At 35.7% G+C, this 22,461-nt stretch overlaps 1 protein-coding gene across 1 annotated transcript in view; it reads right to left on the bottom strand.

Moving 5' to 3' along the window:
- Positions 1–22,461, bottom strand: part of LOC118622326 (disintegrin and metalloproteinase domain-containing protein 32-like) — an 89,341-nt gene that overhangs the window by 31,729 nt on the left and 35,151 nt on the right. The window contains exons 12-14 of the mRNA XM_036249776.1: positions 7,956–8,133; positions 6,208–6,300; positions 578–776 (exon numbers count right to left, since the gene is read on the bottom strand). Of these exons, the coding sequence (XP_036105669.1) occupies positions 578–776; positions 6,208–6,300; positions 7,956–8,133 (470 nt within the window). The remainder of the gene's footprint in view (positions 1–577; positions 777–6,207; positions 6,301–7,955; positions 8,134–22,461) is intronic.

Here is a 22,461-nt window from a genome sequence, read left to right as displayed (position 1 = left end):
TAAAATAAATAAATAAGTGTTAGCAAGGACATGGAGAGAAGGTAACATTTATACACTGTTGATGGGAATGAAATTGGTACAGCTTTTATGAAAAATAGCATATAAACTCCTCAAAAATTAAAAACATGATCCAGTAATTTCATATATATGTGTGTGTATATATATGCATATATATACACACACATATATATATATAAATTTTATGAGGCCAATATTATAATTTCATATAATTATATAATTTCATTTCATATATATTATATAATTTCATATAATATATAATTTCATATAAATATATATGTAATGGATATATTAAGTCGCTTAATTGTGATAATTATTTTACTATATGTGAATATTAAGACATCAAATAATATACTATAAATATATGCATTTTTAGTTGTCTGTAATACTTAATAAAATTTAGAAAAAATATAAATGTTAAACAGTATAGAATTTAAATTTATATATGTATATAAAACATATAAGCATATGAAATATAAATTATATAATCGCCTACTATCTTGGCAATGTTAATAAAATATTGAAGACCAACAATTTAGATGTTACAAAACATTATTACCTTTTCCAAATATGGATGCACAACGTGCATCAACATTATGGCAGTCTCCATTATAACAAATATATTTATCGTTTTCACATAAACGTCCATTGAGTATAGTTATATCATGAGCACAGGCTGCTGAGGATCCATTACAACTTTCAGAAATATCACATTCAGGATGTGCAGCAGGCCTACATAAAGAACCTGCTACTTTAAACTGGTAGAAAATAAAATATAAAAAAATAAAGCATTATTTATAAGATAGTTGTGTTTATTAATATTTATTTCAAAATTGTTACTTTCATTTATAGGTTGATGGTTTATTCATTAATGTCTCTTAATATCCTCTATATAAAGTATTATGCTAATTATATTGAAAAGCATGAATGTTTTTAACTAAAACAGGAGATAAAACATATACACAAGGAAAGTATAACAAAGTATGGTGTGATAAGAGTCAAGGTTTTGTTGTGTTTTGGTGCAAGGGAAGAAAAATCACTTTTTCCTTGTGATAATCATTCCTTTTGGGTAAAAACAGTGTAATCTAGACAATTTCCAAATAAAATATACTTATTCAAAACATAGTTTGTAAATATGGAGTATCTGTAATTGCAATCTTTCCCCTGAATTACCCTGTAGTTAATTAAAATTTTCACATATAAAATTCTAAAACTTTATATAAAGAATCTTAAATGGGCATCTATCTCATACTTCTTAATTAATGGTTTCCAATGCGAGTAGTAAGTATTCAATAAACTTTTGGGGAAATGAAAAAAAAAAGATCAAAGGTAAGAATGTAACTACATGGTAAGATTCTAGAGAAAAATAACATAAAACTGTGTCAATGAAAGAAAATCAAGAACATAGAACCCATGATAGATAGTTCAATAAAGGGATTTTCATATGATGAATTTGTTACAAATATACTGAAAGAACTAAAAATGAAAACAGGGGACAGGAGTCAACATCTTTACCATATCAGCTAAAATGTGATATTTAAAAGACTCCTGATCTTTGAATAATAAGTTCATAATTTAGATATTATGCTAATGTAACATTTGGAATAGTTACTTATAGTGAGTTTCATTGTTTATACATTTATGGGAAACTGTTGTGTCTTTCAATTACTTACCTACAGACACCTATCACAGTCAGTAACACTTTAATTTGTAGAATAATTTTGGATAAAGTAAATGAAAAAAATTCCTTTTAATGGAGATTTTTTTATTGAGGATTCTATACTAGCTCTCAATCAAGACTTAAAAACACAATCAAGTTAGAGAGAATAACGGCATTAAAAAAAGGCCTCAACGTCCAATCTATATAATTCACAAAATTAGAAACCTGATTCTGAATTTAGTATGTTTTTTTTTTTGCATTTGAAAGGTCATTCATTTGACTTACAACTATAGATCTAAGTGTTCTATAGAATCTCAGGTATGGAAGACACCCAAGCTCATTTTACAAAGCCATCATTATCCTGATTCCAAAATCACACAAAGAAAGAAAATTATAGGCCAATATCTCTGATGAATACGGATGCTAAAATCCTCAACAAACATTAGCAAACCAAATCTGCAATACATTAAACAAATCATACACCATGATCAAGTGGGATTTATTCCAGGGATGAAGGTTGGTACATCCAATAGACAATAAATTTGATACACCACATAAACAAAATGAAAGATAAGAACTACATAATCATATCAATGGATGCAGAAAAAGCATTTGATAAAATCCAGCACCATTTTTTATTTAAAAATCTCAGCAAAGTGGGAATACAGGGAACATACCTCAACGTAATAAAGTCCATATATGACAAACCTACAGCCAACGTCACACTCAACAGGAAAAAACTATAAACGGTCCCCTTAAGATCAGGAACAAGACAGGGATGACCACTTTTACCACTCTATCCAACACAGTAATGGAAGTCCAACCACAGACAGGTCCCTCCGTATTGTCTAGACTTCATTTTGAAGTCTATCTTATCAGATACGACTATTGTTACACCAGCTTTTTTTTTTTTTTCATTTCCATTTGCCTGGGAAATTTTTTCCATCTCTTTACTTTCATCCTATGTGAGTCTTTTGTTGTGAGGTGGGTCTCTTGTAGACAGCATACATATGGGTCATGTTTTTATCCAATCAGCTCCCCTATGTGTTTTGATTTGGACATTTAAGCCATTTACATTTAAGGTTATTATTGATATGTACTTATTAGTTGGACATTTTATTTTATGCCTTTGTTCCCTCTCTCTCTCTCTCTTTCTCTATTTCTTCTTCCTCTTCCAGCAGTCCCTTTACCATTTCTTCCAGTGCTGGTTTTGTGGTAGTAAATTTCCTTAGCTTTTTTTTTGTCTATGAAGCCATTTCACCTTCAATTTTGAATGATAGTCTTGCTTGATAAAGTAGTCTTGGACTAAGACCCTTGCCTTTCATTACTTTGTACACATCATGACACTCCCTTCTGGCCTACAGTGTTTCTATTGAGAAATCAGCTGACAGTATAATGGGAGCTGCCTTGTGGGTAACTTTCTGTCTCTCTATTGCTTCTTTTAAAATTCTTTGTCTTTAATGTCTGCCATTTTAATTATGATGTGTCTAGCTATGGATCTTTTGGGGTTCCTCTTTCTGGGGACTCTCTGTGTTTCCTGGATTTGTGTGACTTTTTCCTTCACCAAATTAGTGAAAATTTTTGTCATTATTTCTTCAATCAGGTTCTCTATTCCTTTCTCTGATTCTTCTCCTTCTGGTATCTCTATGATGCAAATGTTAATATGTTTTGTATCTTCCCAAAGCTCCCTTAATCTCTCCTCCTGTTTTTTCATTTTTTTTCCCCATTTGCTGCTCTATTTGGGCATTGTTTTCTACCTTGTCTTCTAACTCACTGATTCAGTCTTCAGCTTCTTCTGATCTACTATTGAATCTTTCTAAGGTATTTTTCATATCAGCTATGTCATTCTTTATTTCCTCTTGATTTTTATTCATAGCTCCTACCTCTTTTTTTAAGCTGATGTAGTTCCCACTGAGCACTCTATAATTCTCATTAAGTTGCTTGTAGTTTTCACTGAATTGTTTGAGCACCCTTAAAATCATCTCTTTGAATTCTTTATTTGACAAATGCTTCTTCCATTTCATTAAGTTCTTATTCTAGTGATTCTCCCTTTTCTTTCATTTTGGTGTTATCTCTTTCTCTCTCTATTTAGCCATCTGGTAGTTCTAGACCAGGTGAGGGATGTTGGGATGTGTAGGCAGGTCAGTGTGTATCAAACAAGGCTGCTGTGCCTCCCAGACTGTTCTGGTGTGTGTCACCTCTTGCCTGCTGTGGGTTCTGGAGGACTGACCACTGGTGGCTGGTATCAGTCTGTCCTGGTAGGTGCTGCTGCTGGATCATGTGGGCCCCACTGAAGCTATGCTCTCTGCAGGTTGCTGATGACGCAAGCAGCTGGATCACTCAAACTCTGCTGGGGCTCACTCTCCCCCTGTCTCATGGGAAGCTGGATCACACAGGCCCTGCTGCAGTCACACAGCTGGGTGACACAGGGTTCGTTGGAGCTGTGCTCCCTGCTGGTCCTGCACGTAGCTGATGGCACATGCCCCACTGGAGCCACGCTCCTCGCCAGTACTGCAGGAGGCTATATTGCTCATGCCTTGCTGGAGCCCTGTGTTTAAGCTATAAAAATAATCCCATTTATAATTGCTTCAAAAAGAAAAAAATATCTAGGAATAAATTTAACCAAGGATGTAAAAGACCTGTTCTTGGAAAATTATAAGACACTCTAGAAAGAAACGGAAGAAGATACAAAAGCATATACCATGTTTATGGATAAGAAAAATTAACATCATTAAAATGTCCATACTACCCACAGCAATCTACACATTCAGCACAATTCCTATCAAGATACCAATGGCATATTTCACAGAACTAGAACAAATATTTCAAAAATGTTTATAGAACCACAAAGACCCAGAATCCCAGCAACAATCTTGAGGAAGAAGAATAAAGTTGGAGGAATCATGCTATATGATATCAATCTATACTATAAGGCCATAGTAATAAAAACATCATGGTACTGGTACAAAAACATACATGGAAAAGAATACAGAGCCCAGAAATAAACCCACAATTGTAGAGTCAATTAATATTTGACAAAGGAGGTGAAAACACACAGTGGGCTAAAGATAGTCTCTTTAATAAATGTTGTTGGGGAAATTGGACCAATATGTGCAAAAAAATGAAACTAGACCACCCTCTTACACCACACAAAAGAATAAACTCAAAATGGATTAAAGACTTAAATGTTAGACTTGAAACCATAAAAATGCTAGAAGAAAACATAGGCAATAAAATCTCTGACATTTCTCAAAAAAATATTTTTTCTGATATATCTCCTTGGATAAGGGAAACAAAGCACACCAAAAAATAAACAAATGGGACTATATCAAACTGAAAGCAAAAGACAACTCACTGAATGGGAGAAATATTTGCCAATACATCTGATAAGGAATTACTATCCAAAATTTATAAAGAACTTACAAGAATCAACACCAAAATAAATAAACAATCCAATTAAAAATGGGCAAAGGACAGTGAATAGACACTTCTTTAAAGAGGACATACAATGAATGAACAATGGACATGGACAACAAAGCTGGGGACAGAGCAGGGAGGGAGGGGGAGGGGGAACCAGTTGGGGGGGGAGAAACATCTGTAACAAAAATTAATTAATTAATTAAATTTAAAAAAATATTTTGAAAGAATAAAAATAAAAAATAAAGAGGACATACAGATGAACAATAGATGTATAAAAAAAATGCTCAATGTCACTAATCATCAAAGAAATGCAAATTAAGTTACAATGAGATATCACCTCACACCTGCCAAAAAGAGAATCATCAATAAATCAACAAACAATAAGTGTTGGCAAGGATGTAGAGAAAAGGGAACCCTTGTGCACTGTTTGGTGGGAATGTAGATTGGTGTAGTCACTGTGGAAAGCAGTATAGAGTTACCTCAAAAAAGTAAAAGTGGAACTGCCTTATGAACCAGCAATTCCACTTCTGGGAATTTATCTGAAGAAACCAAAAACACCAATTTGAAAGAATATATGCACCCCTATTTTCATTGCAGCGTTATTTACAATAGCTAAGATTTGGAAGCAGCTCAAGTGTCCATCAGTAAATGAGTGAATAAAACAGCTATGGTACATTTACGCAATGGAATACTACTTGGCGTACAAAGGAAAAAATTTTTACCCTTTGCGATAGCGTGGATGGACCTAGAAAACATTATGCTAAGTGTAATAAGGCAGTCAGAGAAAGACAAATACTATAAGACTTCACTCATATGTGGAATTTAATGAACAAACTCAACTAATAAGCAAAATAGAGACAGGCTCATAGAGAGCAGGACAACAGCTCTGGTGGGGGATGGGGTTTGGGAGGGTGAAGTGATTGAGCAAAAAAGATAAGAAGAGAGAAAGAACTCATGGACATGGACAACTGTGTAGTACCTGTGGGGGAGATGAAGATGGTTGGATGTAGAAGAGGGTATATGGGGGATAAATGGTAAATAAAGGGTAAAAAAGAATCCCAGACATGATTCATTATATATTTGAATGATGTTAATAAACTAAATCTTACTTTACAGTTGAGGCAGCATAGTCCTGTATCACACATTGATCCTTGCTTTAGCACACATTTTTTAGGATCACAACAGCTAGAAGGTCCACACTGCTATGAAATGCAAATAAAAATACATTATAACATAATATAAACTTTGATAGGAGCTATATTTACTGTGCTTTTGAGTTTGGGGAAAGAACACGAATATGGTCAATATTTATGGATTTTTGCATCTCTATTAAAATACTAAGGTACTTCAGGTCAAAACAGAGTAACTGTTTTATAATATACATGTCTGACAAAGAACTGGTATCCAACCTATGCAAAAAACTCTTACAAGTCAATAATAAAAAATAAACAACTTAATTTTAAAAACTGATAAAATATTTGAACATATTATCCAAACAACAAATGGCCAATAAGGACATGAGAAAATATTCAACATCGGTAGTGTCATCAAGGAAATACAAATCAAACTGTTGGAATGACTAAAATATAAAGGCTGCAATATCAATTTCTGGTGAGGTTGTGGAGGCAAAGTTTCATATCTTGCTGCTAGGAATGTAAAATGATATAACCACTTTGGAAGAGAGTCTGGAAGTTTCTCATAAAAATACAGTTATTATATGACCCAGCAAATATTTTAGGAATTCAGAATAATGGCCCAATACTGTTAACAATTCAAATGCCCAGTATCAAGTGGATAAAAAAACAGATTGTGGTATATCCAAACAATGAAATAATACTCAAAATAAAAAGGAAGAAACTGTTATGTAATGTGGGTGAATCTTAAAAATACTGTCTTTAAAGGAATAAGTCAGACATAAGGAATACATGTTGTATCATTTCTTTCACATAACTTACTTGATCAGGCAAAACAGATGTAATCAGAAGTTGCCTGAAGATGAGAAGAGGAGGAAATGCTGCAAAAGGGGCATGAGTAAAGTTGGGGGTATAATGAAAACAATCTGTATCTTAATTGCACCAATGCTTATATACATTTGTCAGAACTCATCCATCTGTATCCTTAAAATGAGTACATTTTATTGTATGTAGATTATGCCCCAATAAAAATGATTGGAAAACAGATAAAGAAGAGTAAAGAGAGAAGACTTGTTCTACCAAATGGTAATATATAATACAAAAAAAGGCTTAATAATTAAAACAACATGATATACGCACAAAGACATTCAAACCCAAATATTATTCCTATCTATTTTGTGATCATAGAAATCCATAATGTCTGCTGTATCACCACAAATACTTCATAGTCTAGAAATATTATATCCTGGGTATTTTGCATTCATATTTTCAGGATTTCCCTATCAAAATCATGCAATGTTCAAACTATAATATTAACACAGTTCTCCCTTACCATATTACTGGTTCCACTGTGAAGTAAGACCCTAAAAGATACTTGACAGTCCACTGTCACATTAATATTCAATAATACATTTATAAAATGTCCAAAAGTTAAGCACAGGTTTGGAAAGATCTTATATATTTAGTCTGAAATCTAAAATCTCATTCTAGACTCCCATTTTTCCCATCAGCATTAATTTTTTGGAGTACATTTAATGTTTGTTCAAAACTCTTCAACCTATAAAACCTAGACAGTATTTTCTTATATGTATTTCAACCTTGATTTCACTTACTGCCATAGTCTACATGATACTCAGTCATATTTGAGATATAGAACATTCATGACAAAGAGATAAAATAAAACAGTAAATTTATTAATTAATTTTCCTAGTTATCAGACTTACTTCCTCAGTACCACAGTCACAGATTTCACCGCTCTCCACTTTGCCATTGCCACAGATTGCTGCTGGAGCTGCTTGCATTTGTGGCTTATTCTGAAGACATTTGCCACCCATATTGGAAATGAAATTTTTAAAGTCACTCAAACTGCAATTGCTAAAAATCTTCACACCACTGTACTGCCTAAGGAAGAATCCACATAATGTTGTTGAAGTATACTCTAGAAAATACAACTATATATTATATAAATTAATTTCAAAATGTAAAATTTATCTAAAATTATAAACGTTCATAATAAAAACTTAGAGGCCAAAATCATTCTTGAGGAAATTATGTGATTTATTTACTGGAATACACGTCTTTATTAAAACTAATTTAAGTACAACCCAATAGCAAAAACAAATAACTTATTAGAAAATGGATAAAGGGCTTGAATAGGCATTTTTCCGAAGAAGGCATACAAATGGCCAACGTGTATATAAAAAGATGCACAAAATCACTAAACATCAGGGAAATTCAAATGAAAACCACAATGAGACATCACCTCACACAAGTTAGAATGGCCAATCAACTTTTTTCTAATAATAAGTGCTGTTAAGGATGTGAAGAAATTGAAACCCTGGCATACTATTGATGGGAATGTAAATTTGTACTGCTGCTACAAACAATAGTAGAGAGGTTCCTCAAAAAATTAAGAATATGGCAACTCATATGATCCAAAAATCTCACTTCTGGGCATATATTCTGGGTATATATATATTAAAATCCCCTACTAGGACTATATTACTGTCAATCTCTCACTTTATGTCCATCACTTTGCTGTATATATTTAGGTGCTCCTATGTTGGGAGTATCAATGTTTACAAAGGTTATATCCTCTTGTTGGATTGACCCCTTTATCATTATGTCTTTCATTGTCTCTTATTATAGCCTTTGTTTTTAAGTCTAATTTGTCTGGCATATATATATATATATATATATATATATATATATATATATGGCAATATATAGTATTGCTACTCCAGATCCTAACACATTCTAACACATATCTCAAAAAAATATCTGTACTCCCATATTCACTGCAGCCTTATTTACAATAGGCAAAGATATGGAAGCAACCTAAATATCCAATGACAGATGAACTGATAAAGAAAATGAGGTGTATACATGCAATGGAATACTATTCAGTCTGAAAAAAGGAAATATGACATATGCAACAACATGGATGAACCTCAAGGACATGATGATAAATGAAATAAGCCAACAGAGGAAAAGAACCACTGCATAATTTCACTTTTATGAGGTATCTATAATAGCTAAACTCATAGATGCAGAGAGTAAAATGGCAAATGTCAAGGGTTAGGAGAAAGAGAACATGGGGAATTGTTCAATGGGTATAAGTTTGTTATGCAAAATGAATAAATCTAAGAGGACTTCTGTACAACTTAACAATAATATATTGTATATTGTATATTTTTAAATTGTTAAAAGGACTCCTGTTAAATATTCTTACAACAAAATTAAGAATAAATTAATTTTATTTTTATATGCATTACAAACTAAATCTATCTTTAAATGTTTTTAGTTTGGGAGTGGGATTTATGCAAATTCTTCCACATGGAGAAAAATGGCTATTTATGTGTATGATACCGTCTCTGAAATGAAATGATGGCATAAAAAAAAACCCTGTAATCTCTTATGTAAATCTCCATATGAATATCAATATCTCTTCAAACTTTTCTTTTACTTCATCCATCTTTCCCCTGAGCACTATAAAATTAAGAATCAAACTCTTTGACAGTTTAAATCTATTTCAATGTTTTTTTAAGCTTATTCATAGGTTTATACAAAATATATAATATGACAGTTAATTCATTCAACTTACCTTACCTGAGAAAGAAATTTTGTCATCTTTATTGTTGGCTTCACATTACCTGCACAATTCTTACCAAATGTAGAATCAATTGCCTATTGATTCTTCATACTAACAACTTATATTAAGCAAACTATACTATGTTTAGTCTTGAACTTTCTCAAAAATCTCAGAGAAATGTAATTAATTACAATTTAAATTAATTATGTCCATATAACAGTATAAAAATAACTTCAGAAAATAATTCCATAGGATGTCACTCTCAATATGTAGTAAAAGTCTATAAGGCAAGGAGAAAACTGACATATCCTGAGTACCTATTATTAAACAGATATTTCATATAATTGATCATTTAATTTTGCCCCAAAACCAGGGAGGCTCGTATTGTCATCAACATTTTATAGAAATTGAACCAGCATACAGAGAAGATAAATCCTCACCAAACACAGACAGTTTATAATTAACAGGATCCGTCGCACACAGTTAAAGACGTCAAATTCAGGTACTTTTTACCAAGAATTCATCTGTGACTATTACAAAATTCAATAAAAATACTATTAAATATTAATATTGTTTTACTCCTGCAGAGGTGAGGAACTTTTTATCTGCCAAGAGCCAGTGGATCTTTATAACATCATTCGTAGGACATACAAAATTATTACCTTAAAACTTAGCCTGCACCCAGCTAGTGTGATTCAGTGGTTGAGCATCAACCCATGCACCAAGAGGTCACCAGTTTGATTCCCGGTCAGGGCACATGCCCAGGTTGTGAGCCAAATCCCCAGTGGGGGACATGCAGGAGGTGGCCAATCAATGTTCTCTCTCATCAATGTTTCTCTGTCCTCTCTCTCTCTCTCTCTCTCTCTCTCTAAAGATCAATAAATAAAAACAAAAATTTAAAAAAAATAACCTGCTATATTTGGTCAGGCTAATTTGGTGAGGCATGTGATGTTAACTGGTATTGATTTCGTGGGCCTTATATAGCCCACAGACCAAACCTTCCCCACCCCTTTGAAAACACATATTTTGATTATCTTACCACCAAAATTGAAACTTGATAAAAATTTATAATTAGAAACTACATAATGTTCTAGCTCTGGGGACTATTTGTGGTCAACTATATATAATTTACTATATATATTCAGCTTTTTGCTTCCCATAATGACAGTTTTTAACTTAAGAACATACACTTCCAAAGTTTATTTGTAATCAGTTATCAGAAGTTTTTTTCATTTATTTGGTTGAGATTTTGCATTTTGAATTCTAATGCTATGTTAGCTTTGTTCCCAAATTATTATAATTTCTTTTTCATCCTCACCCAAGGACATTTTTGCATTTATCTTCAGACAGAGTGGGAGGGAGAGAGGGAGGACGAAAGAGAGAGAAACATCAATGTGAGTGAGACACATTGACTGGTTGCCACCCACACAACCCCAACTGGGGCAAGGGACAAACTGTAACTGAGGTACGTGCCCTTAGCAGGAACCGAACCCAGGTCTCTCCAGTTCACGGGCCAACACTCTAACCACTGAACAAACCAGCCAGGGCCCCAAATTATTTTTTTAATTTATCTCTATTGTTGAAAGTATTACAGATATCTCCCCTTTACCTCCATTGACCCCCTTGTTCCCCACTCCCACCCCCACTGAAACTGTCATATAACTAACTTAAATTCTCAGGTCAAAGAACAGAGAAATTAAGTGGCAGAAGAAAATAATAAGAAAGAGTAGTACTTTCTACCATTTTTCTGAAATTGGTGTTAAAATTTAATAGCAGTTTGAAAAAAAAGAAAAGTTTACCCTTTATACTCTCTGATTTTCCTTTCAAGGTCTTTCTGTCTTCTACACTTTTTTCCAAAAAAATTTCTTGTTGTTACTGTGTATTCCTATATGACCATTTTAATACTTTCCTAGACCTTCCCTATTCTTCAAACCATACAGATATGAGTACAATTATAAATAACTTACATATATCTTGATTACTTGCATCATCACAACTGTGTGATATAGCTATTATGGTGCTCAATTTTCAGATGAAAAAACTAAGGGTTAGAAAAAATTAACAAACAAACAAGTGAAAGACTCCAAAGCCCATATTCCCCTCAAGGTATTCCATACTCCACAACAGTATCCCCTTCCATCAGAAGGAAAAGAGAAAGAGCAGGGATTGAGAACACATTTGAAGAAACAGTAACTAAAAACTTCCTTAACCTGGTAAAGAAAAAAGATATACAAGTCCAGGAAGCACAGAATGTCCCAAAGAGGGTCACACCAAGACACACTATAATTAAAACAGCAATAGTTAAAGACAAATAGAAAATCATAAAAGCTGCAAGAAAAAGGCAGTCAGTTACCTACAAGGGAGCTCCCATAAGGCTGTCAGCTAGTTTCTCAACAGAAACATTCAGGCCAAAGAGATTGGCATGAAATATTCAAGGTGATGAAAAGCAAAAAAACTACAACAAAGACTATTCTACCCAGCAAGCCTATCATTTAAAGTTGAATAAGAAGAAGCTATATGCATATATGCACAACAAGTTGACGTAGACACTAGGCTGGGGAAGGCAGAAGAGGGGTGGGAATGGAAGGAGGGGGTCAATGAGGGGTAAAGGGGGATATCTGTAATACTTTCAACAATAAAAATAAACAAACAAACAAACAAATAAAATTGAATAAGAAATTAAGAGCCTCCCAGACAATAAAAAGCTAAAGGACCTGGCAGTGGGCAGGACCAGAGTGGGGGGGGGCGGTGTATGTGAGAGTGTGAGTGAGTGTGAGAGACAGTGTGAGTGGACGTGAGTGTGGAAGAGCAACCTCAAGCAGTGCAGAAATATGGGACAGCGGGAGTGGCAAGTAATATACAAAGTAATAAAAGACAAGGGTCTGAATCCAAGACTACTCTATCCAGCAAAGCTATCATTCAAAACTAAATGTGAAATAAAGAGCTTCACAGACAAAAAAAAAAAAAAAAAAAAAAGCTAAAGGAACTTACCACCACCAAACAAGCACTGCAAGAAATGCTAAAGAAACTGTTGGGCCCTGGCCGGTTTGGCTCAGCGGTTAGAGCATCGGCCTGCGGTCCGGAGAGACCCGGGTTCGGTTCTCGCTAAGGGCACTACTTCGGTTGCAGTTTGTCCCCGGCCCTGGTTGGTCGTGCAGGTGGCAGCCACTCAATGTGTCCCTTCACATCGATGTTTCTGTCTCTCTCTCCCTTCCTCTCTCTCCCTCCCACTCTATCTGTACAAAAAAATGGAAAAATATCCTCGGGTGAGGATAAAAAAATAAAAAATAAAAAAATAAAATAAAGAAACTGTTGGAAGAAGAAAAAGAAATAGAGAGAGAAGAACACAGACATAAAATAAAAAATAGCAACTAATAAGTATTTATCAATAACAACATTTAATGTAAATGGCTTAAAGGTCCCAATCGAAAAACCTAGGGGAGCTGATTGGATAAGAAAACATGACCCATATATATGCTGTCTACAAGAGATCCACCTCACAACAAAACACTCACACAGGATGAAAGTGAAAATATGGGGAAAAAATTTCCAGGCAAATGAAAATGAGAAAAAAAAAAAAAAAAAGCTGGTGTAGCAATACTTATATCTGATAGACTTCAAAATGCGAACCATCAAAGAGACAAAAAGATTCACTCTAGAAATTTAAATAATCAATCCAACAAGAGGATATAATCCTGGTAAACATATATATACCAAATACAGGAGGACCAAAATATTTTTTTAAACTGGAGGATTTCAAGGAAGAGATAAATAACAATACAATCATATCAGTGACTTGAACACCACACTGACACCACTGGATAGATCTTATAGACTAAAAATTAACAAGGAAACAGAGTCCTTAAATGGCAAACTAAATCAGCTGGATTTAATTGATCTTTAAGAACATTTCACCCCAAAGCTACAAAATACACATTCCTCTCAAGTGCACACAGGACATTCTCTATAATAGACCATATGTTAGGACACAAACTAAGTCTCTACAAATTCAAGAAGATTGAAATAATATCAAGCATCTTTCACAATGTCATGAAACTAGAAATCAATTACAATAAAAACACTCAAAAACATTCAAACACATGGAGACTAACTAGCATGTTATTAAACAATGAATGGGTTACCAATGAGATCAAGAAAGAAATCAAAAACGTCCTGGAAACTAATGAAAATGAGCACACAACAATACAAAATGTATGCAGCACAGCAAAAGCACTCCTAAGAGGGAAGTTCATAGCAATACAGGCCTAACTCGAGGAAGAAGAAAATTTTATAGTAAACTAACCCAACAACTTAAAGATTTAGAAAGAGAACAAAAAGAAAAAGCCAGAGTTAGTAGAAGGAATAAAATAATAAAAATCAGAGCAGAAATAAATGACATAGAGACTAAAAGAACAATACAAAAGATCAATGAAACCAAAAGCTGGTTCTTTGAAAAGATAAACAGGATTGATCAACCTTTAGCCAGAATCACCAAGAAACAGAGGAAGAAAACCCAAATTAATAAAATAAAATAAAAAAGTGGTGAAGTAACAACAGACACCACAGAAATACAAAGGATTATAGGAAAATACTATGATCAATTATATGACAATAAATTCGACCACCTAGGTGAAATGGACAAATTCTTAGAATCATATACTACTCCAAAACTCAACTGGAAAGAGTCAGAAAACCTAAAGAGACCAATAACAATTAAGGAAACAGAAGAAGTAATCAATAAAATCCCAGCATACAAAAGCCCTAGTCCAGACGACTACACAGGAGTTTTACCAAACATTCAAAGAACTATCATCTATTCTGCTCAAACCATTCCAAAAAAATTAAGATGCAATCCAGCATAATTCAAATCCCAAATCCAGATAAAGACACTACAATAAAAGAAAATTACACTCCAATGTCCCTGATGAACATGGGAGCCAAAATCCTCAACAAAATCTTTGCAAATAGAATCCAGCAAAATATTTTTTTAAAGTATACACCACAACCAAGTGGGATTTATTCCTGGGATACAAGGTTAGTACAATATTTGTAAATCCATAAGTGGATACACCACAAAAAAACAATTCAAAGGATCAATGAAAAAAAGAGCTGGTTCTTTGAAAAGATAAACAAGATTGATGAACCCTTATCTATACTCACCAAGAAACAAAGAGAGAGAACCCAAATATACAAAATCAGAAATGAAAGAGGAGAGATAACAACTGACACCACAGAAATACAAAAGATCATTAACACTGACTATGAACAATTACATGGCAACAAATTCGACAATCTAAGCGAAATGGACAAATTTCTAGAAACACATAGTCTCCCAAAACTGGATCAGGAAGAGATAGCAAACTTGAACAGACCAATAACAACAGAAGAAATTGAAGATGTAATCAAGACTCTCCCAGCAAACAAAAGCCCAGGCCCGGATGGCTTCACAGGGGAGTTTTACCAAACATTCAAAGAAGAACTAATACCCATTCTCCTCAAACTATTTCAGAAAATTCAAGAAGAAGGAAGACTTCCAAACTCATTTTATGAAGCCAACATAATTCTAATTCCAAAACCAGAAAAAGATACAACAAAGAAAGCAAATTACAGGCCAATATTCCTGATGAACATAGATGCCAAAATCCTGAACAAAATACTAGCAAATCGGATCCAGCAATACACCAAAAAAATTATCCACCATGACCAAGTGGGATTCATCCCAGGGATGCAAGGCTGGTACAATATTCACAAATCCATAAATGTGATACACCACATAAATAAAATGAAGAATAAAAACCACATGATAATATCAATAGATGCTGAAAAAGCCTTTGACAAAATCCAGCATCCATTTCTGATAAAAACGCTCAGCAGTGTGGGAACAGAGGGATCATATCTTGGCATAATAAAGGCCATATATGAAAGACCTACAGCCAACATCATACTCAATGGGCAAAAACTAAAAGCATTTCCCTTAAGAACAGGAACAACGCAAGGATGCCCACTTTTGCCACTCCTATTTAACATAGTACAGGAAGTCTTAGCCACAAAATCAGACAGGAAGAAAAAATAAAAGGGATCCAAATTGGAAAGGAGGAAGTGAAATTGTCATTATTTGCAGATGACATGATACTGTACATAGAAAACCCCAAAGACTCCATCAAAAGTTTACTAGACTTAATAAATGAATTTGGCAAAGTAGCACGATACAAAATTAACGTCAAGAAATCTATGGCATTCTTATACACCAATGATGAACTCACAGAAAGAGAAACTAAGCAAACAATCCATTTACCATTGCGGCAAAAAAAATTAAGATACATAGGAATAAACTTAACCAAAGAAATAAAGGACCTATTCACAGAAAACTACAGGACATTGAATAAAGAAATAGAGGAAGATATAAAAAAGTGGAAGCACATACCCTGTTCATGGATTGGGAGAATTAACATCATTAAAATGTCCATATTACCCAAAGCAATCTATAGATTCAACGCAATCCCCATCAAAATACCAACGGCATACTTCACAGAATTAGAACAATTACTTCAAAAGTTCATATGGAACCAAAAAAGGCCTCAAATAGCCACAGAAATCTTGAAAAGGAAGAACAAAGTTGGAGGGATCACAATATCAGATTTCAGGTTATACTACAAAGCCACTATAATCAAAACAGCCTGGTACTGGCACAAGAACAGGGATATAGACCAGTGGAACAGAACAGAGAACCCAGAAATGGACCCAAGGCAATATGCTCAATTAATATTTGACAAAGGTGGCAAGAGCATACAGTGGAGTAAGGACAGCCTCTTTAATAAATCGTGCTGGGAAAATTGGACAGTTACTTGCAGAAAAATGAAACTAGACCATCAACTTACACCCTACACGAGAATAAACTCAAAATGGATGAAAGACTTAAATGTAACTCATGAATCCATAAACATCCTAGAAGAGACTGTGGGCAACAAAATTTCAGACATCATACGCAGCAGAATTTTTACTGACACATCACCTAAGGCAATAGAAACAAAGGAGAAAATGAACACATGGGACTACATCAAACTCAAAAGCTTCTGCACAGCGAAAGATACAATCATCAAAATGGAAAGGCTACCCACTGTATGGGAGAGCATAACTGCCAATGATATATCAGATAAGGGGTTAATTTCCAATACAACTCCACAAAAGGAAGACAAATAACCCAATTAAAAAATGGGCAGAGGAGCTGAATAGACACCTCTCCAAACAGGACATACAAATGGCTAAGAAACATCTGAAGAAATACTCATCATCACTAATCATCAGAGAGATGCAAATTAAAACAACAATGAGGTATCACCTCACACCTGTCAGAATGGCCGCCATCAACAAATCATCAAACAACAAGTCTTGGCGAGGGTGTGGAGAAAAGGGGACTCTAGTGCACTGCTGGTGGGAATGCAGACTGGTGCAGCCACTATGAAACACAATATGGTGTTACCTCAAAAAATTAAAAATTGAACTTCCATTTGACCCAGTGATCCCACTTCTAGGAATATACCCTAAGAAGTCTAAAACACCAATCAGAAAGAATATATGTACCTCCATGTTTGTAGCAGCACTATTTACAATCGCTAAGATCTGGAAACAGCCCAAGTGTCCATCAGTAGACGAATGGATCAAAAAGCTGTGGTACATATACACAATGGAGTACTACGCAGCTATAAGAAAGAAAGATCTCTTATCCTTTGAGACTACATGGAGGGACCTTGAAAGTATCATCCTAAGTGAAACAAGCCAAACAGAGAAAGACAAGTTTCATATGATCTCACTTATTTGTGGAATATAATGAACATAACAGTCTGAGGAATGGGGTAGTCCCAGAGACGCGGAAGCGGGGTACAGACTGACAATCCCCTAAAGAGGGAAGTGGTGGGGGAGAGATAAACCACAGAACTTATATGCATGTATGCATGAATAGTGGACATGGACAACAATCTGGGGAAAGGGCAGGGAGGGAGGGGGAGGGGGGAATCAGTGGGGGGAAAAGGAGAAACTTCTGTAACAAAAATTAATTTTAAAAAAATCATGTGATCATATCAAGAGATACTAAAAAAGAATTAGACAAAATCCAGCATCCATTTTTTATTTAAAAAAAAAAATCTCTCAGCAAAGTGGGAATAGAAGGATCATATCTCAAGATATTAAAGATCATTTATGATAAAACTACATCCAACATCATACTCAATGGGCAAAAACTAAAAGCATTTCCCTTAAGAATAGGTACAACATGATAGAAAAAATGGCAGTGAAGTGAATGGAAGCTACATAAACCATCTCCCATGACCAAACTGGAATTACAACGAAAATAAAGAAAAACCGTCAGGAAAAGGCAACAGAAAAGCAGCTTGAAGGACCACATAACCAGGGACACTGATTCAATCCTGGTAGGCTTGTGGAGACGCGAGAGGAAGACTGGGAGTCCACGGTTGGCAGAGGCCTTAGCTGGGAGCAGCGGCCCTGGCTGTGAGCGGCAGCCTTGGCTGGGAGCAGCGGCCTTGGCAGTGAGCCACGGCCTTGGGTTAAACTCCCAAGTGGCTCCACAATGCAGAGCCGGGACAGAGGCTAAAATAGCAGCAGTCACTTACCTTGGGCTCTGGCAGAGGGAGGGCAGACTACACTGGAACTGTGTAGGGTCACTCGGGATTTGGAGGGCACTCAGGGCTTTTGCTGAGTTGCAGCCACACAGGACTGTGGTCATCTTACTCCTTCCCAGGGCTCTGGGGAGAGGTGGCGGCCCCTCCCTCAGAGATTCAACCCCACCTGGTGGCCATTGAAATGCTAATTGAGGCCCATTAACAACCAGCAGCTGCCACACCCTCAAGAAATCCTCTTACACTGAGGACCTGAGGGAGTTTTTCAGGCAACTCAGAAACCAAGGTTCTTCAAGTGACCTCTACTAATAGCCTCCAGGCAAAAAAGCTAGAGGATAACTACCATTCCCTGGGCTAGCAACACTAACCAGAAAAGCTAAGACTTGACAGTGGTGTTTAAAGTGGGTCCTCCTTGGATCATCCAAACCCAGGAGAGGGAGCCACAAACAGCAGAACACCAACACCCACAGGGAAAATTTGGCAGAATCCAAAGCCCATTGTGATGGCCAAAATGGTGAAAAACAGAAACAAAAGCCAAATGAAAGAACAAGAGACCCCTACCAAAGATGATATAAATGAGGTGCAGTTAAGCAAGTTAACAGAACTAGAATTTAGAGCCATGATGTTGAGGAAGCTCAACAGCATGTGTAAGGACATGAACACCATGAGTAAAGACATAGAAATGTTGAAAATCAACCAGTTGGAAATTAAAAACCACCAAGAAGAAATGAAGAATGACATATCAGAAATGAAAAACACATTGGAAGGTCTAAAAAGCAGAGTGGGGGAAGATGAGGACCGAATCAGTGAATTAGAAGACAAGGTAGAAAAGATAAACCAATCAGAAAACCAAAAGGAAAAAACTATTAAAAAACAGGAAGACAGCGTAAGAGAACTGTAGGACAACTGGAAACGGAATAATATTCGCATCATAGGAGTCCCTGAAGAAGAAAATAAGCAAGGGTTAGAGAATATTTTCAAAGAAATAGTGACAGAAAATTTCCTTAATTTGGTGAAGGAAGAAAGCATTCAAGTTCAAGAAGCACAGAGAGCTCCAAGTAAGAAGAACCCAAACAGGCCCACACAAAGACACATAGTAATCAAACTGCCAAAAATTAAAGACAAAGATAGAATCCTAAAAGCAGAAAGAGATAAGCCACAGGTTACCTACAAAGGAAACCCCATAAGGCTCTCAGCTGACTTCTCACAAGAAACACTACAGTCCAGAAGAGACTGGCATGAAGTAATCAAGGTCATGAAAAACAAGGATCTGAATCCAAGACTACTCTACCCAGCAAGGCTATCATTCAAAATAGAAGGTCAAATAAAGAGATTCCCAGACAAAAAAAAAAAGGCTAAGGGAATACATTAGCACCAAAACCCAGCACTGCAAGAAATGTTAAAAGGACTGCTGTAACTAGCAGGAGAAATGGGAAGAAAAATAAAACCACACTAAACAAAAATGGCAATAAATAAGTACATATCAATAATCACCTTAAATGTAAATGGACTGAATGCTTTGATAAAAAGACACAGAGTAGCTGATTGGATAAGAAAGCATGACTCATCTATATGTTGTTTACAAGAGACCCACCTTACAACAAATGACTCACATAGGTTGAAAGTGAAGGGATGGAAAAAAATCTTCCAAGCAAACGAAAAGGAAAAAAAAGCTGGGGTAGCAATTCTCATATCTGATAAAATAGATTTCAAAATGAAGGCCATAACTAGAGACAAAGAAGGCCACTACATAATATTGAAAGGATCTATCCAACAGGAAGATATAACCTTGATAATATAGGAGCACCCAATATAGGAGCACCAAAATATATTAAAAATCTTCTGGAGGACTTCAAAGGAGAAATCAATAGCAATACAATCATAGCAGGGGACTTCAACACCCCGCTGACATCACTGGATAGATCCTCTAGATGAAAAATTAGAAAGGAAACAGAGACTCTAAATGAGCCCTAGACCAAATGGATTTAACAGATATCTACAGAGAACTACACCCCAAAACTACAGAATTCACATTCTTCTCAAGTGCACATGAGACATTCTCAAAGATAGACCACATATTAGGGCACAAACTAACTCTATACAAGTTCAAGAAGACTGAAATCATATCAAGCATCTTCTCAGATCACAATGGCATGTGTCAGCTCATGATCTGCAATGCTACTTCTGCTGCTGCTGCTGCTGCTGCTGCCGCCAGGGGTTGCTATCAGCTCCCAATCCTCTGTGCTGTTGGTAGCTGAGGATGCTCAGCTCCAGGGACTTTGCTGCTGCTGGGGGAGGGGCTCTACTCCCACCAGTTGCTGCTGCTGTGGAGGATAGTGCTCAGTTCCCCATTGGTTGCGGCTACCACAGCAGGCACCTTGATAGCTCCACTACTGTGCACTGGACTGCATTGACACAGTGGGTTCCACTGATCCAATTGTGCAAGGTGCACTGGTGGATTTAGGTTGCTCAACCCTAGCTGCTCCCACTGCCTCCTCCCAAAGAAGACCAGGGATCTTCCAAAATGGCAGGGCCTTCCAGCCTCTCAGGGAGAAGCGCCCTGTCAAGCCTCTTACTGCACTAATTGGCTGCTCCCCATCCACAGCACAGGAGCCCTCTGCACCATGTTTCTGCACTGCTCAAGGTTGCTTATCCACACTCACATCCACTCACACTCTCCCTCACACTTGCTCACACTCTCATATACTCATCCTCACTCAGATCCTGCCCACCAACATCTTTTATTTTTTTAGGTTTCTCCCTACATTTCTTAATTCATTTTTGTACGTGGATCATATTGAAAGTGAGGGTTTAAAACATGAGCTACCCATTTTTTAAAGTAAATAAAAATTAAATCATCAAAATACTATAGTAGAAGGATCACTGAAATATAAGAATGAAGTTTGTATAAAGTATACTAATGTTCTCTTGCTACTTGGTTTAAGTTAATTCCAATATATTAACTGCCTTCTATATGAAGTCATTATAGAGTAAAGAATACAACAAAACTTTAAGTTGATTTACTTGTTGACCAGTACCCATCCTGTAACTTATGTGGCTTTTAAGCAAATAATTAGACTAAGTCTCAGTTTTCTCATCTACAAAATAGGAAAAATATCCATCCCCTTCATAAAGTTGTGAGGATTAAATAATACTAAATAAAGTGCCTAATTCAACTCTCCGGCTTATAGTAAGAACCTAACAAATCTGTGATGATATTACTGACATCACTTGAAGTTTGGCCACTTCATTAATTTTATATCTGATGTAGAGTCATTTAGTCTCTGTACTTCAAGGGATTTTTTTTTAAGCACATAAAATGGTCCAACTGCTGTTTCTCAGTGGTTAGAGTTGACCCATTCACCAAGAGGTCACCAGTTCGATTCCCTGGGATACATGCCCAGGTTGTAGGCCTGATCACCAGTGGGGGGCATGCAAGAGGTGGCCTATTGATGTTCACTCTCATCGATGTTTCTATCTCTCTCCCTCTCACTTCCTCTCTCTCTAAAATCAATAAAGAAAAAAAATTTTTAATAAATAAATAAAAAGTACATAAAATGGAAAGATTTGCCCTACTCACATGACTTCTTTGAAAATTACATAAAATATGTATCCAATGTACTATAGAAATGTAAAAGATAGCTATATATTTGTTAGACTATAAAAATTAAGATAAAACATGCCTTACACACATCACAAGAGTTTTTTAAGAAACTGGAGAATATGTATGAAAGAATTTAAAATAGGCCCTGGCTCAGCGGTTAGAGCATCGGCCTGCGGTCCAGAGAGACCCGGGTTCAGTTCCCGCTAAGGGCATGTACCTCAGTTGCAGTTTGTCCCCGGCCCTGGTTGGTCATGCGGGTGGCAGCCACTCGATGTGTCCCTTTCATGTCGATGTTTCTCTCTCTCTCTCTTCCTCTCTCTTCCTCTCCCTCCCTCCCACTCTATCTATACAAAAAATGGAAAAATGTCCTCGGGTGAGGATAAAAAAGAAAAAAAAAAAAG

The sequence above is a fragment of the Molossus molossus genome, unplaced genomic scaffold (genome assembly GCF_014108415.1).
Source record: "Molossus molossus isolate mMolMol1 unplaced genomic scaffold, mMolMol1.p scaffold_m16_p_9, whole genome shotgun sequence".
NCBI classification, from domain to species: domain Eukaryota; kingdom Metazoa; phylum Chordata; class Mammalia; order Chiroptera; family Molossidae; genus Molossus; species Molossus molossus.
Note: the sequence above shows the minus strand (reverse complement) of the source record. Positions and strands in the feature narration are given on the sequence as shown.